At 43.6% G+C, this 14002-nt stretch overlaps 1 protein-coding gene across 1 annotated transcript in view; it reads left to right on the top strand.

The window, feature by feature from the left end:
- DRC1 (dynein regulatory complex subunit 1) overlaps positions 1 to 14002 on the top strand; it is a 43717-nt gene that overhangs the window by 25332 nt on the left and 4383 nt on the right. The window contains exons 10-15 of the mRNA XM_070734907.1: positions 1351 to 1586; positions 7722 to 7900; positions 8307 to 8396; positions 9751 to 9837; positions 11116 to 11327; positions 13594 to 13737. Coding sequence (XP_070591008.1) covers positions 1351 to 1586; positions 7722 to 7900; positions 8307 to 8396; positions 9751 to 9837; positions 11116 to 11327; positions 13594 to 13737 — 948 coding nt within the window. The remainder of the gene's footprint in view (positions 1 to 1350; positions 1587 to 7721; positions 7901 to 8306; positions 8397 to 9750; positions 9838 to 11115; positions 11328 to 13593; positions 13738 to 14002) is intronic.

Here is a 14002-nt window from a genome sequence, read left to right as displayed (position 1 = left end):
ATAAATGGTCAAAGCAATGGAAACTGCAGTTTAATGTTTCCAAATGTAAAATAATGCACTTGGGGAAAAGGAATCCTCAATCTGAGTATTGTATTGGCAGTTCTGTGTTAGCAAATACTTCAAAAGAAAAGGATTTAGGGGTAGTGATTTCTGACAGTCTCAAAATGGGTGAACAGTGCAGTCAGGCAGTAGGGAAAGCAAGTAGGATGCTTGGCTGCATAGCTAGAGGTATAACAAGCAGGAAGAGGGAGATTGTGATCCCGCTGTATAGAGCACTGGTGAGACCACATTTGGAATTCTGTGTTCAGTTATGGAGACCTCACCTACAAAAAGATATTGACAAAATTGAACAGGTCCAAAGACGGGCTACAAGAATGGTGGAAGGTCTTAAGCATAAAACGTATCAGGAAAGACTTAATGAACTCAATCTGTATAGTCTGGAGGACAGAAGGAAAAGGGGGGACATGATCGAAACATTTAAATATATTAAAGGGTTAAATAAGGTCCAGGAGGGAGGTGTTTTTAATAGGAAAGTGAACACAAGAATAAGGGGACACAATCTGAAGTTAGTTGGGGGAAAGATCAAAAGCAACATGAGAAAATATTATTTTACTGAAAGAGTAGTAGATCCTTGGAACAAACTTCCAGCAGACGTGGTAGATAAATCCACAGTAACTGAATTTAAACATGCCTGGGATAAACATATATCCATCCTAAGATAAAATACAGAAAATAATATAAGGGCAGACTAGATGGACCATGAGGTCTTTTTCTGCCGTCAGACTTCTATGTTTCTATAAAAAATAAGAAAAAGAAGAAATAAGTTCATCTATGAGTTTATCAAATGTCGTAAATAATGTCAACTTATCTGTTGACCAAATTACTCTACAGCATTTAAGATCTTTACTATCAATATAGATAAAAGTTTTAGGTTTCTAAACTTGGGTTAAAGTTTAAGTTTTGTGGTTTTGGATTTCTTCATCCTTTTATCAATGATTATCAATGAACTTTTTCTTTTTGTTTGCCTTCAACAAATTAAACTGTAAACCTAGATCAGTGATGGAGACCTTTTTTGGTTTGTGTGCCGAAAGTGGGTGTTCCACCCATATTCCATGCGCCCCCCACGCATGCGTACATGACCCTGGATGGAGATTGGAGAAGTGCTTTGTCAGTCACATCTCTGCATTCAAAACTCTGCATTCATCATCATCATTAGGATCTAAATTTTGGGACTTGTAACTATTTCACTATTGATATGTAGCCAAACCATTGTGTGTTGATGTCAATCAAAAGCTACTTCTGAGTATAGTTTCAAGTTTGTTGAGTCGTGCATCTCTTTTCTTATCTCAGACATTTTGCCATTGTGGATGACGAACATTTCCTGGATGTGTGGCTGATGAATGAAGAAGAGGCCAAGGCGCTGATTCGCAAAGCCTTTGATGCTGACCGTGTCATTCATTCTCAGCAGTTGGGGTTGCCCTGGACTGAACCGGATGACTGGTTCCTGCACAATGTGGGACCTATCATGCATGTTAAGAAGATCAAATCAGCCAATGAACTGGCCCGTGAAGTGATCACACCTGATAGTAAGCAAAGTTCCAAAACTTTTTGTGGAATTTGGAATAAAGGAAGCATGATTGATGCAATTGGTGTAAAATGCACCTTTGCCGACAGGGTTGGGGTTACCGAATCTTAACATCTACTCCGGCCTATGATTGAGTTAGTAATGTACAGGAGGTGGACATAAAAATGGAGACACTTGACTTTTTGGCATCATAATGTTTGAACATATTCAAATCAATCAAAACATGATCTGTTTTAATGTTTTTTTATTCTGTTATTTGATATGTTTTTTTTACAGAAATTTAAGGAAATTGGTTATAATTTTCTAGAAATGGCAGACTTCTCAGACTTTCAAAGAGGCCAAATTGTTGGTGCTCGAATAGCAGGTGCTAGTGTGACAGAAAGGGCCTGAATGTTTGGCGTTTCAAGAGGTAATGTTTCAAAAGTAATGACTGCTTTTGAAAGAGAAGGGAAAACGTCCTCAGCCAAACACAGGCCTGGTTGAAAGTCGAAGTTGTCTGAGAGAGACCGTTGGACTCTAAAGCGAATTGTTAGAGCGGATCGCAAGACCATAGCTCCTAAAATTTATTTATTTATTTATTAATCAGATTTGTATGCCGCCCCGCTCCGCAGACTCGGGGCGGCTCACAGCAATCGCCATACAATGTAAACAAATCCAATATTTAAATTAATTTTAAAACACCACAAGTTAAAACCAATCATACACACTAGCATACCATACATAAATTTTATAAGCCTAGGGGGAAGGAAAATGTCAATTCCCCCATGCCTGACGACAGAGGTGGGTTTTAAGGAGCTTACGAAAGGCTAGGAGGGTGGGGGCAACTCTGATATCTGGGGGGAGTTGATTCCAAAGGGTCGGGGCCACCACAGAGAAGGCTCTTCCCCTGGGTCCCGCCAAACGACATTGTTTAGTTGACGGGACCCATAGACACATACAGAACCCAGTTTTCAGAAAAACTGTTCAAAGAGAGCTTCACAAATCTGGATTCCGGTTCCGGTGGGGAAGCAGGAGGGAGGGAGGAAGCTGCAGCTCCCCCGGACAACGGGTAAAACATCTTGAATATAGGGGGGATTTGACTGTGTCAGCGAATTGCTTCTGGAAATCCTTGTAGGGGAGTTGTGCCTGCCTCTGGAGCCCCCCCCCCCCATTTGACATCCTGGGTGATAGCTAAGAACTTTGCTGGCCACGGAAGAGTCGGACTCTGATCAGCTGGGCTGCGGAAAATGGCGGCCGTCACAGCGAACTGACCTGCATGGAAGATGGAAGGCGGAAAGAACAACAGGCAGGAGAGTGAGGAGTGAGAGAACGAGAGGCGAATGTGCTGGATTGTGCTGGCTGGAGATGGTGGAGGCGGGCCGGGGTCGCTGGTACGCTGCTGGTGGGAGCGCCCAGCGCCGGAGTGTCTGCCGATTGAAAGGCCAGCGTGGAGAGGCCGGACCGACTGTCGTCGCTGGGAAAGAGGTCTGTGCTGGGAACGAGGTCTGTGAGGAGAGAGGATCTGAAAACGAGGTCTGCGAGGGGAGAGGAGCTGAGGAGGATGTTGGGGCGACGCCGAGGCTGTATTGTGAGTGTCTGGAGCTGTATTGCGAGTGTTTGGAGCTGCATTGTGAGCGTTTGGAGCTGTGGAATGAACGTTTGGCGAGAGCCAGGGGTCCTGGTCGGAGCCAAGGAGCCAGATGCAGAGTCGGGCAACATCAAGAGGAGACGACTTATCCAGGACTGGGACATTCCCCTACACCACCACCCCTCTCTTTTTTGCCTTTTCGTGGACATAGAACATACTACTAATCCAGAACTTAGAAACTGAGAATCAGATACGACTTTGCTGCTAATCAAATTCCTATATTCCTATATTTTCTATATGTACATTTTTATATATTACAGATTACATTGGACTCATTTTAATTAACTAAGTTATTACTTCATTATCCATATTTTATATATCTTATATTTCTATGCGTATTTATTACTTTGTTAGTATTTTAAGTTTTAGTATTTTAACTATAAATTGAGTTACTTTTAACTAAATTATTGGGGGGGTTTAATGATGGACAATTGGGGAGGGTGTAGTAGGTATGGAATGAATGATTGGGATGGATGGGATGGATGGGACGGATGGGGTTATAATATGGGTGAAGTGAATGGGAAGGATGTAAGTAACATAGTTGGCCCACCTGGCACTGGAAGGGCAGGAGGGGGGGAGGCACCTATCTCTGGGGGGGACAGAGGGTCAGAACATCCCGGTGTTGCTGGGGAGAGGCAGATATGGCGGGGGCCACAGAATTAGCCGTTCCAGGGGAACGAGGGATCGTTGCGTAATAACGATCCCTTGTTCTGGCTCTGTCAGCTCAACCTTGGGTACTGGTGGTGAGTGTAATTCTGGCCCTGGGCTCAGGTTGCTGCTGCTTAATGCCAGGTCGGTGGTAAATAAAGCTCTCCTCATCCGGGACTTAATCCTGGATGAGGAGGCCGACCTGGCATGTATTACTGAAACCTGGCTGGGCCCAGAGGGAGGAGTTCCTCTCTCTGAAATTTGCCCAGCTGGGTTTCAGATATGGCATCAACCTCGACCCCAGGGAAGGGGGGGGAGGAGTGGCTATTATAGCCAGGGAGAGCCTTTGCCTGCGTAGACTCATTGCTCCAGAGATTGCGGGTTGCGAGTCTCTCTTGATGAAGTTGGATTTAGGGGTTCAGGTGGGCTTGTTTCTCACGTACCTGCCTCCCAGCTGCGTGTCTAAAGCCCTGCCTGTGCTGCTCGAGGCGGCTTGACTTCCTGGCTCCAATCCTTCCCCGCAGGGAGGCGGAACCAATTAAGATGTTCTGCCCCAGACGCCTGATGGACCCAGAGGGCTTTCAGACGGCGCTTGGGGTTATTCCAGATGCACTCGTCCACAGTTCGGCGGAGTCTCTTGCAGAAGCCTGGAACAAGGCTGCAGCGGAGGCTCTTGATCGGATTGCGCCTTTGCGACATCTCCGTGGCGCAAGACCCCGAAGAGCTCCATGGTTCAACGAAGAGCTCCGGGAGTTGAAACGCCAGAAGAGACGTCTAGAGAAGCGATGGAGGAAGAGTAAGTCTGAATCTGATCGAACACTTGTAAGAGCTGTTATTAAGACTTACAAAGTGGCGCTCAAGGCGGCAAGATGCGCGTATCATGCCGCCTTGATTGCATCAGCGGAATCCCGCCCGGCCGCTCTGTTTAGGGTGACCCGCTCCCTTCTTAATCAGAGGGGAATTGGGGAGCCCTTACAGAGTAGTGCCGAGGATTTTAACACGTTTTTCGCTGATAAAATCGCTCAGATCCGGGCGGACCTCGACTCCAATTGGAAAACAGAGTCGGCTGACAACGAGTCAGTTGAGGTGACTGGGGCCCGTACTTGTCCATCTGTCTGGGAAGAGTTTGATCTGGTGACACCTGATGAAGTGGACAAGGCCATTGGAGCTGTGAGTTCCACCACCTGTTTACTGGATCCGTGTCCCTCCTGGCTGGTTTTGGCCAGCAGAGAGGTGACACGGAGCTGGGTCCAGGAGATTATCAACGCTTCCTTGGGGAGGGGATCCTTTCCATCATCCTATAAAGAGGCGCTCGTGCGCCCCCTCCTCAAGAAGCCTTCCCTGGACCCAGCCGTACTTAACAACTACCGGCCAGTCTCCAACCTTCCCTTTATGGGGAAGGTTGTCGAGAAAGTGGTGGCACTCCAGCTCCAGCGATCCTTGGAAGAAGCCAATTATCTAGGTCCCCAGCAGTCGGGTTTCAGGCCCGGTTACAGCACGGAAACTGCTTTGGTCGCGTTGATGGATGATCTCTGGCGGGCCCGGGACAGGGGTTTATCCTCTGTCCTGGTGCTTCTTGACCTCTCAGCGGCTTTCGATACCATCGACCATGGTATCCTTCTGCACCAGCTGGAGGGGTTGGGGGTGGGGGGCACTGTTCTTCAGTGGTTCTCCTCCTACCTCTCCGGTCGGTCGCAGTCGGTGTTAGTGGGGGGTCAGAGGTCGACTCCGAGGTCTCTCCCTTGTGGGGTGCCTCAGGGGTCGGTCCTCACCCCCCTGCTATTTAATATATACATGAAACCACTGGGTGAGATCATCCAAGGGCATGGGGTGAGGTATCATCAGTACACTGATGATACCCAGCTTTACATCTCCACCCCATGTCCAGTCAATGAAGCAGTGGAAGTGATGTGCCGGTGCCTGGAGGCTGTTGGGGCCTGGATGGGTGTCAACAGACTCAAACTCAACCCGGATAAGACGGAGTGGCTGTGGGTTTTGCCTCCCAAGGACAATTCCATCTGTCCTTCCATTACCCTGGGGGGGGAATTATTGACCCCCTCGGAGAGGGTCCGCAACTTGGGCGTCCTCCTCGATCCACAGCTCACATTAGAGAACCATCTTTCAGCTGTGGCGAGGGGGGGGCGTTTGCCCAGGTTCACCTGGTGCACCAGTTGCGGCCCTATCTGGATCGGGACTCGCTACTCACAGTCACTCATGCCCTCATCACCTCGAGGTTCGACTACTGTAATGCTCTCTACATGGGGCTACCTTTGAAAAGTGTTCGGAAACTTCAGATCGTGCAGAATGCAGAGCAGTCATGGGCCTACCTAGGTATGCCCACGTTTTACCAACACTCCGCAGTCTGCATTGGCTGCCGATCAACTTCCGGTCACAATTCAAAGTGTTGGTTATGACCTTTAAAGCCCTTCATGGCACTGGACCAGAATATCTCCGAGACCGCCTGCTGCCGCACGAATCCCAGCGACCAATTGTGGGCCTTCTCCGGGTCCCATCAACTAAACAATGTCGGTTGGCGGGCCCCAGGGGAAGAGCCTTCTCTGTGGCGGCCCCGACCCTCTGGAACCAACTCCCCCCGGAGATTAGAACTGCCCCTACTCTCCTTGCCTTTCGCAAGCTCCTTAAGACCCACCTGTGTCGCCAAGCATGGGGGAACTGAGACATCTCCCCCGGGCATATACAATTTATGAATGGTATGTGTGTATGTATGTGTGTTTAGAAATGTGTGTTTTTAAATGTTTTTAGTAGAAATTTAGATTTGTTATAAATTGTATTTTTTTTTTTGCACTTTGTTGTGAGCCGCCCCGAGTCTGCGGAGAGGGGCGGCATACAAATCTAAATAAACAAACATAAACATTCCAAATCTGGATTTTCAAGGCATTTCCATTTTTTTGTCCACCCCCGTATGTTTGAATGAAATGTGGATGATTGATATATTTTTTTTAATGAATTGGGGTTTTAGAACATGATTTTTGCTAGATTGATTTTTACTAGATTGATTTTTTTAGTATTTTAAATGTTAGATTCCTTGCATATTTTGTATTTGCTCTGTTGTAAGCCACCCTGAGTCTCAGGAGAAGGGCGACATAGAAATCTAATAAACAAACAAACAAACGAATTTGAGACATGTTGTGCCACATTGCTAATTCTAAATAACTGTTTTTTGTTTTTTTGTTTTTGTCAACTAGTACCTACAAATTGATGAATCTACCTCTACTTAAGAACACCTCTACTTATGAACCTTTCTAGATAAGAACTGGGTGTTCAAGATTTTTTTGCCTCTTCTCAAGAACCATTTTCCACTTACAAACCCGAGCCTCCAAAACTGTAACTGGAAAATGCAGGGAGAAGCCTCCATGGGGCCTCCCTAGGAAACAGGGCCTCCACCCTCCCTGTGGTTTCCCCAATTGCACACATAATTTGCTTTTACATTGATTCCTATGGAAAAAATTGCTTCTTCTTACAAACTTTTCTACTTAAGAATCTGGTCATGGAACAAATTAAGTTCGTAAGTAGAGGTACCACTGTACTTGGTGACATTGTAAAGGTGAAAAGCTGTTTTTAATACTACTGAAGACTGAAACTTTCTTAGGCTCGTGCATCTAGTAAAATAAATGTGGAATTTGCCTGGTATAGAATTATAAAAATGTGGGCACTGTTGCTGATCAAGCCATCTTCCATGAGGGAAGCTTTATGTTGATTTGTTAAAATGGCATATGTTAGATTTCTGATTTTTTTAAAAAAATGGACAAGAAACAGCTGATATAATTGCTTTATTTATTTAGGAAAGTTCTCTGTTATGCTGCTGCCCCAGATTCTGTTTGTTTGGTTTTTTTTCTCTAGCAACTCCATCACTTCAGCAGCTCTTATCCCCCTCTGAGGGCAGATCACCAGAGGAGAATGAAGTGGTCCCAGAAGAGGAGTATAAAGAGAGTGTGGAATCTGAACCAGAATCAAGGAAACGTTGTTCTATTTCAAAAAGGACCGTCAAGCACATTCTGGAACTGTTATGTGATGAGTCGGTGAGCTGGGAAAACGAGGAAACATGGGGTTCATCACTGGCTGTAGATGTCTGCTTCCGAGGCTGGGGCCTTGCTATGTCATGATATCCTCTAAAGGTCATGGCCTAAGTTCAGCTTTAGGAATTAGTCCAGCCAACAATTGATGTTGTTAGCCGCCCCGATTATTGTTGTTAGCCGCCCTGAGTCTCCGGAGAGGGGCGGCATACAAATCCAATAAGTAAGTAAGTAAGTAAGTAAGTAAGTAAGTAAGTAAGTAAGTAAGTAAGTAAGTAAGTAAGTAAGTAAGTAAGTAAATAAGTAAATAGATAGATAGATAGATAGATAGATAGATAGATAGATAGATAGATAGATAGATAAATAAATAAATGTTTCCCCTCTTGTCTTCTGTATCTGTTTCCTTTGCCAGGGTTTTTTGATTGAGAGCAAGCTTCGGCGTCTCCTGCAACCCCTAGAGAGGCCTGATTGCGTTCTCATGAAGCTGGACTCCATCTTCACCGTAGGTTCCTGAATTCTTTTGCAGAAGTGATTGGGAAAGCATGTCCTTGGTCCTTCGGGATTGGGGCTTATCTGTGCTACCTTGGTAACCGATTTTCTTCCAGCAGTTATTCCTATTTATTTAAGGTAGAGATTTGTACAAACTGCCAGGTGTAGAAGGTCTAAGCCTTTGTTGTATGTTTTTATGTATGTATTTGTCAAACAATTATAGGACGGTAATTTGTACAAATAAAACATTAGATAAGTAATGATAAAAAGTAATGATAGAAGACAATAGAACAGTAGGACAGGGACTGTAGGCTCAATGGTGCGCTTATGCACGCCCCTTACAGACCTCTTAGAAAGGGGGAGAGGTCAATTGTAGATAGTCTAAGGTTAAAGGTTTTGGGGTTAGGAGTAGAAACCACAGAATCCGGCAGTGCATTCCAGACATTGATTACTCTATTACTAAAGCCGTATTTTTTGCAGTCTAATTTGGAGCAGTTGCCATTTAGTTTAAATCTATTTTCGTGCTTGTGTGTTGTTGCGGTTGAAGGTGAAGTAGGACATTGGTATATGATTTTATGAACTATAGTTAAGTCAGAATGGAGAGGACGGAGTTGTAAGTTGTCTAATTGAAGAATTTCAAGTCTGGTGGAGAAAGGTATTTTGTTTAGTTTTCAGTTCTAACTGGACTCCTTGTCAGGGGTGAAATTCAGCAGATTCAGACAGGTTCTATAGAACCAGTGGCGGCAATTATGTGCAGTACATACAAATCTAATGAATCAAATAGATAGATAGATAGATAGATAGATAGATAGATAGATAGATAGATAGATAGATAGATAGATAGCAAGCAAGCAAGCAAGCAAGCTAGCAAGCAAGCAAGCAAGCAAGCAAGAAAGAAAGAAAGAAAGAAAGAAAGGAAGAAAGGAAGAAAGGAAGAAAGAAAGAAAGGAAGGAAGGAAGAAAGAAAGAAAGGAAGAAAGGAAGGAAGGAAGGAAGGAAGAAAGAAAGAAAGAAAGAAAGAAAGAAAGAAAGGAAGGAAGGAAGGAAGGAAGTAAGTAAGAAAGTTCAGAGAACCAGTAAATCGCACTTACTCCTTCCTTCCTTCCTTCCTTCCTTCCTTCTCGGGCTCTTACATACAGAGGAAACATGAGAAGGAGGCAAAAAGCAGCCAAGTTGAATGCTAGAAGACTTGGCCAAACTTTTCTGTCGGTTCTGTGGGTGTGGCTTGGTAAGTGTGGCTTGTCCATGCCCACCAAGCCACGCCCGCAGAACCAGCAGGGGAAAAATTTGAATGTCACTCCTGCTTTTTATACCACCTAACCAGTTGATCCGTTAGCATCCATTTAGGTTTTTATACTTTCCTACAGGCCCTGTCCATTGACAGCGAAGATGACGTGTATCAAATGGTGGAGTTTTTCATGAATTTCAAGGCTCATATAATGGCTGGTTCACAGGTAATAAAGACGGGGCTTCAACTAATGAACACAATGACTTTCAATCCAAACCATCAAAACTTGCTTCATTATATTAGTTGTACTTCTGTTCTGGCTAAATTGTCTACTCCTGCCTCCCATGGACTTTCTCTGTCATTGAAGTTGAGAGTCCACCCCCCCCCCCCCCCCCATCTCTGCCCTATGGAGGCTAAGAAACATGAAGTGGCAAAAATAATCATTCTGTCTTAGGATTCTTTTAGTTGCAGTCGTAGATTGTACTTTTAACCAATACTAGCAAATGTTGGGTTATGGTTGCTTTTCACAAAACGTCGAGCTTTTCTTTCCTGTCTTACTTCTCTTTATTTTTCTTTAAATACGGTCACTTATACATACATCTAGAGGTGGGCTGCTAAGGTGGAACGGTGATGTGTAATTGCCCTCGTGGCTCTGATTTGCTAGCAGCGGCACAATTATGCTACTGCACCTGGTGTTATCTTCCCAAATAGCATCTGAGAAATAAACCAGATTCCAGTCCAATTCTCTCACTCAAGGTTCGATTTATTAATAGAGCCATGTTTGGTCACACAACCGCCATTCCAATACTAATGTCTTCCCAGTACCCCACTCAGGTTAAGGTTCATCCTATATCCCCACACCCACAAGTTCATAAGGACCAGTCCAATTGCAGGGATTCCACCAACCTCCACTTTTCTTCAGTTGATGCAGAACAAAAGATGACCTTGGGCTCTAAGAAAATAATTTGTTGTGACTAGTAACTTTCCCTCTCACTAACTACCCCTCCCAATTCCCCTAATACTGTACTACCGTGGCAGGCCAAATTCTCTAACTTCACATGATGGCTTTGGCCTGACACCTGCGCAGATAGCAAAATTGTGTGTGGACATGCAGGTGTGCCATGGGCGCACCGGCGTGTCTGCGTGCAATTTTACTCCCTGCCCAGGTGTAGTAGCATAATTGCTGGATTCCACTAGCACTCAGAGCCACGGGGGTGAGCACATGTCACCGTTCCACCTTAGCAGCCCACCTTTGCATACATCTCAGCTCTCTCAAGACTGTTGAATATTCTCTGTATTTTATTGGGACATACAGTATGGCTAGGGAGGGTTTTGCCTTCTTTTGCCTTCTTTTTCCACTCAAGATCCCCATGTACAATTGGTGGGCTACTGTGTGACGCAGAATGCTGGACTCGATGGGCTTTGGCCTGATTCAGCATGGCCCTTCTTATGTTCTTATGTATCGGTGGCTAGTATTCTCTCAGAATGCTTCATTTTCCTTTAGGTCTCGGAAGCTGTAGTGGCAGATACAATTATCAAAGAAGCATCTGGGGATGTAGAGAGTCTAGGAGAGAAGGAGGAGGAGGGTTCGTCAGAACCACAAGAAGAGGAGAAAGCCTCCACAGTTACATCAGTGCCATTCTCTGCAATTTATATGCATCCTGATGACATTTTGAAGGCTCTCAAGGCATTTGTGCAGGAATTCCAGAAACCAAGGTAAGTCTTCCCAAAAGGTGAGTGATAGATTAAAACCAAATGTTGGCCTGGCAGTAGTGCATATGAGGCTCACAAGCAGCCTGGAATAGTGCAAATCAGAATAGAATAGAATAGAACAGAACAGAATATCTGTGCAGGGCGTAATCAAACTGGAAATGCTCCCCACTTTTTTAAACAAACTTTATTTACATCATTTTTCTCCAAGTAAAACATATCATCATCTTATCCCAAAGCAGCTTGTTATGTATCTTTAGCATGACATTCCAAAATGAAGCCGCGCCAAAGGTTAAATCATTGCAGTCTCCTTTTAGATAAATGCTGTTTGGCGGGACCCAGGGGAAGAGCCTTCTCTGTGGCGGCCCTGACCCTCTGGGCCCCAGATATCAGAGTTGCCCCCACCCTCCTTGCCTTTTGTAAGCTCCTTAAAACCCACCTCTGTCGTCAGGCATGGGGGAACTGAGATATTCCCTTCCCCCTTGGCTTATAAAATTTATGCATGGTATGTCTGTATGTATGATTGGTCTCTTGAATTAGGGTTTTTTAAATTAACTTAAATATTAGATTTGTTTATATTGTCTTATTATTGTTGTTAGCCGCCCTGAGTCTACGGAGAGGGGCGACATACAAATCTAATAAATAAATAAATAATAAATAAATCTTTAATACATCAAATTAGAACTGGCAGCTTACCAAATTTATAGGCATGTCAGCATCTCAGGGGAAGGGCCTTTTTGAGCAGAAAGCCAAGCGTTTCGGAGCAGATTTATTGGAGCACGCAGAAATCAACCCCCATTATTGAAAAATTGCAACTCCACAAACATTTACCCAGACTCCCACTCTTTTATACCCCTTGTGATGAATCAACAGCTCTAGAGTTACGCAGTACAGATTACTTCCTTTTCCTGTACAATTTCTCCTGTCTACTCCTGTCTATTCTGAAGTCTTTTAAATCTAGAATCTAGCCATGGGTCACTGTCTCTAACATTCCGTTCTTCCTCTTTCGACTCAGATATAGTCTGTGTTAACTCTGCCTCCTCTTCACCCTCGTCTGTCTCTTTTTCACCCTCTGCATCGGCTGGCCAAGGCCATGGGCCTAGAGTACCCAGATGGGCCTGGTTCATCTTCATCATCTGACATTATCAAAGTTGATCTAGGCTCAACTAGACCTAACCAATTCCAGCAACCATTCTTTATATGTTTTAGCCTTCAGTCCCCTAATCAACTTTATTGCTTTTCTCTGCACTCTTTCTAGAGTCACAACATCTTCAGAGTCTTCGGAGAGGGACGGCATACAAATCTAATAAATTATTAACATTATTATTTATTTATTTATTTATTTATTTGTTTGTTTATTTGTTTATTTATTTTTTATTTATACATACATACATACATACATACATACATACATACATACATACATACATACATACATCGGGGCAATCAAACCTGGATGCAGTATTCCAAATATGGCCTTTGTAAAGTGATATTAACAATTCATTTGATCTTGATTCCATCCCTCTGTTAATAAATCCTAGATTTTTGTGGAGAAGTACAAAATTTTCACACACAAAATCTCAAATTCAGTCTCTGGCATCTCCAATAAGAACTGGGGAGAGCTACTGATGCTCAGTAAAAATGGATTGAAATATTGTTTTGAAAATAGAGAAAGAAAATCCCAATTTAGCTATTCTACATCTCTTCCCAGATGATTCAACATTTTTCATGATTCAACAGATTAAAAAAAACGGATCAGTTAAACAGAAATAGAATATGTTAGCTCTATTGTTGACTGATGAACATTTCTTTTGAAAGCTAATGAAGATTTTATCTTTAGTAATGTTTGGTAATTTCCTAGTGTTTTGTTTTATATTTTTGTGTTTGCTGTCATAAGCTTCCCAGAATTATATAAAAATTAGGGAAGGTTGGAGGCAAGAGGGGAGTAAACTATTAAATGTCCCATAGATTTAACCATTTGGATTAAAAGATATGCCATCATTGCTATATTTGATGACGTTTTCATCAAGATTTGAACATTGACAAGCCACCAAATGCATAGTGTGTCAAAATAACAGCTCATTATGATATTTCCATTCTAGCATTGTGATTCAGCCCCTGGTCATGCAAATGTTTAAGTTGGTGAGAATAACATAGAAGAATTAAGTTGAAGCCTTCTCTTCAGCTTTGATATGAAATTAGGACTAATGCAGTAGGAAGCTGCTTATGTCAGATCAAATGATCAGCCGGTGGCTCTTTCCTCCATCTCTAGGGAAGAATGGACACCGATAAAGAAATCACAAGAAGAACGGGACAACACTAAAGATTCAGAATATTGGGATGCATTGGCTCATGTTATCCCAGATGGAAAACTGAAGCTGTGGGATGCTCTGATTGTTGCCTTGCAAAAATACTAGTAAGTGATGGAATCTCCACATCCATGCCCTTCGCGATAGTAGGGCGACCTCTGCAGACACAAGGAATGGACTGGACACATTTGAGCTAAACAATCTCTGCCAAAGTGTGCTAATGTGTTACTCATCCTAGAGACTTGTAGTGAGAGTACTGTCTTGAGCAGAAGACTTTCCTTAGTTTCAATGAACTTTAATCAAATCCCAGTTCAATCCCAGTCTTACCACTGGTATTTTTAAGGCAAATTTATCAAAAGATGAACAGAAAAT

The sequence above is a fragment of the Erythrolamprus reginae genome, chromosome 1 (genome assembly GCF_031021105.1).
Source record: "Erythrolamprus reginae isolate rEryReg1 chromosome 1, rEryReg1.hap1, whole genome shotgun sequence".
Lineage (NCBI taxonomy): Eukaryota > Metazoa > Chordata > Lepidosauria > Squamata > Dipsadidae > Erythrolamprus > Erythrolamprus reginae.
Note: the sequence above shows the minus strand (reverse complement) of the source record. Positions and strands in the feature narration are given on the sequence as shown.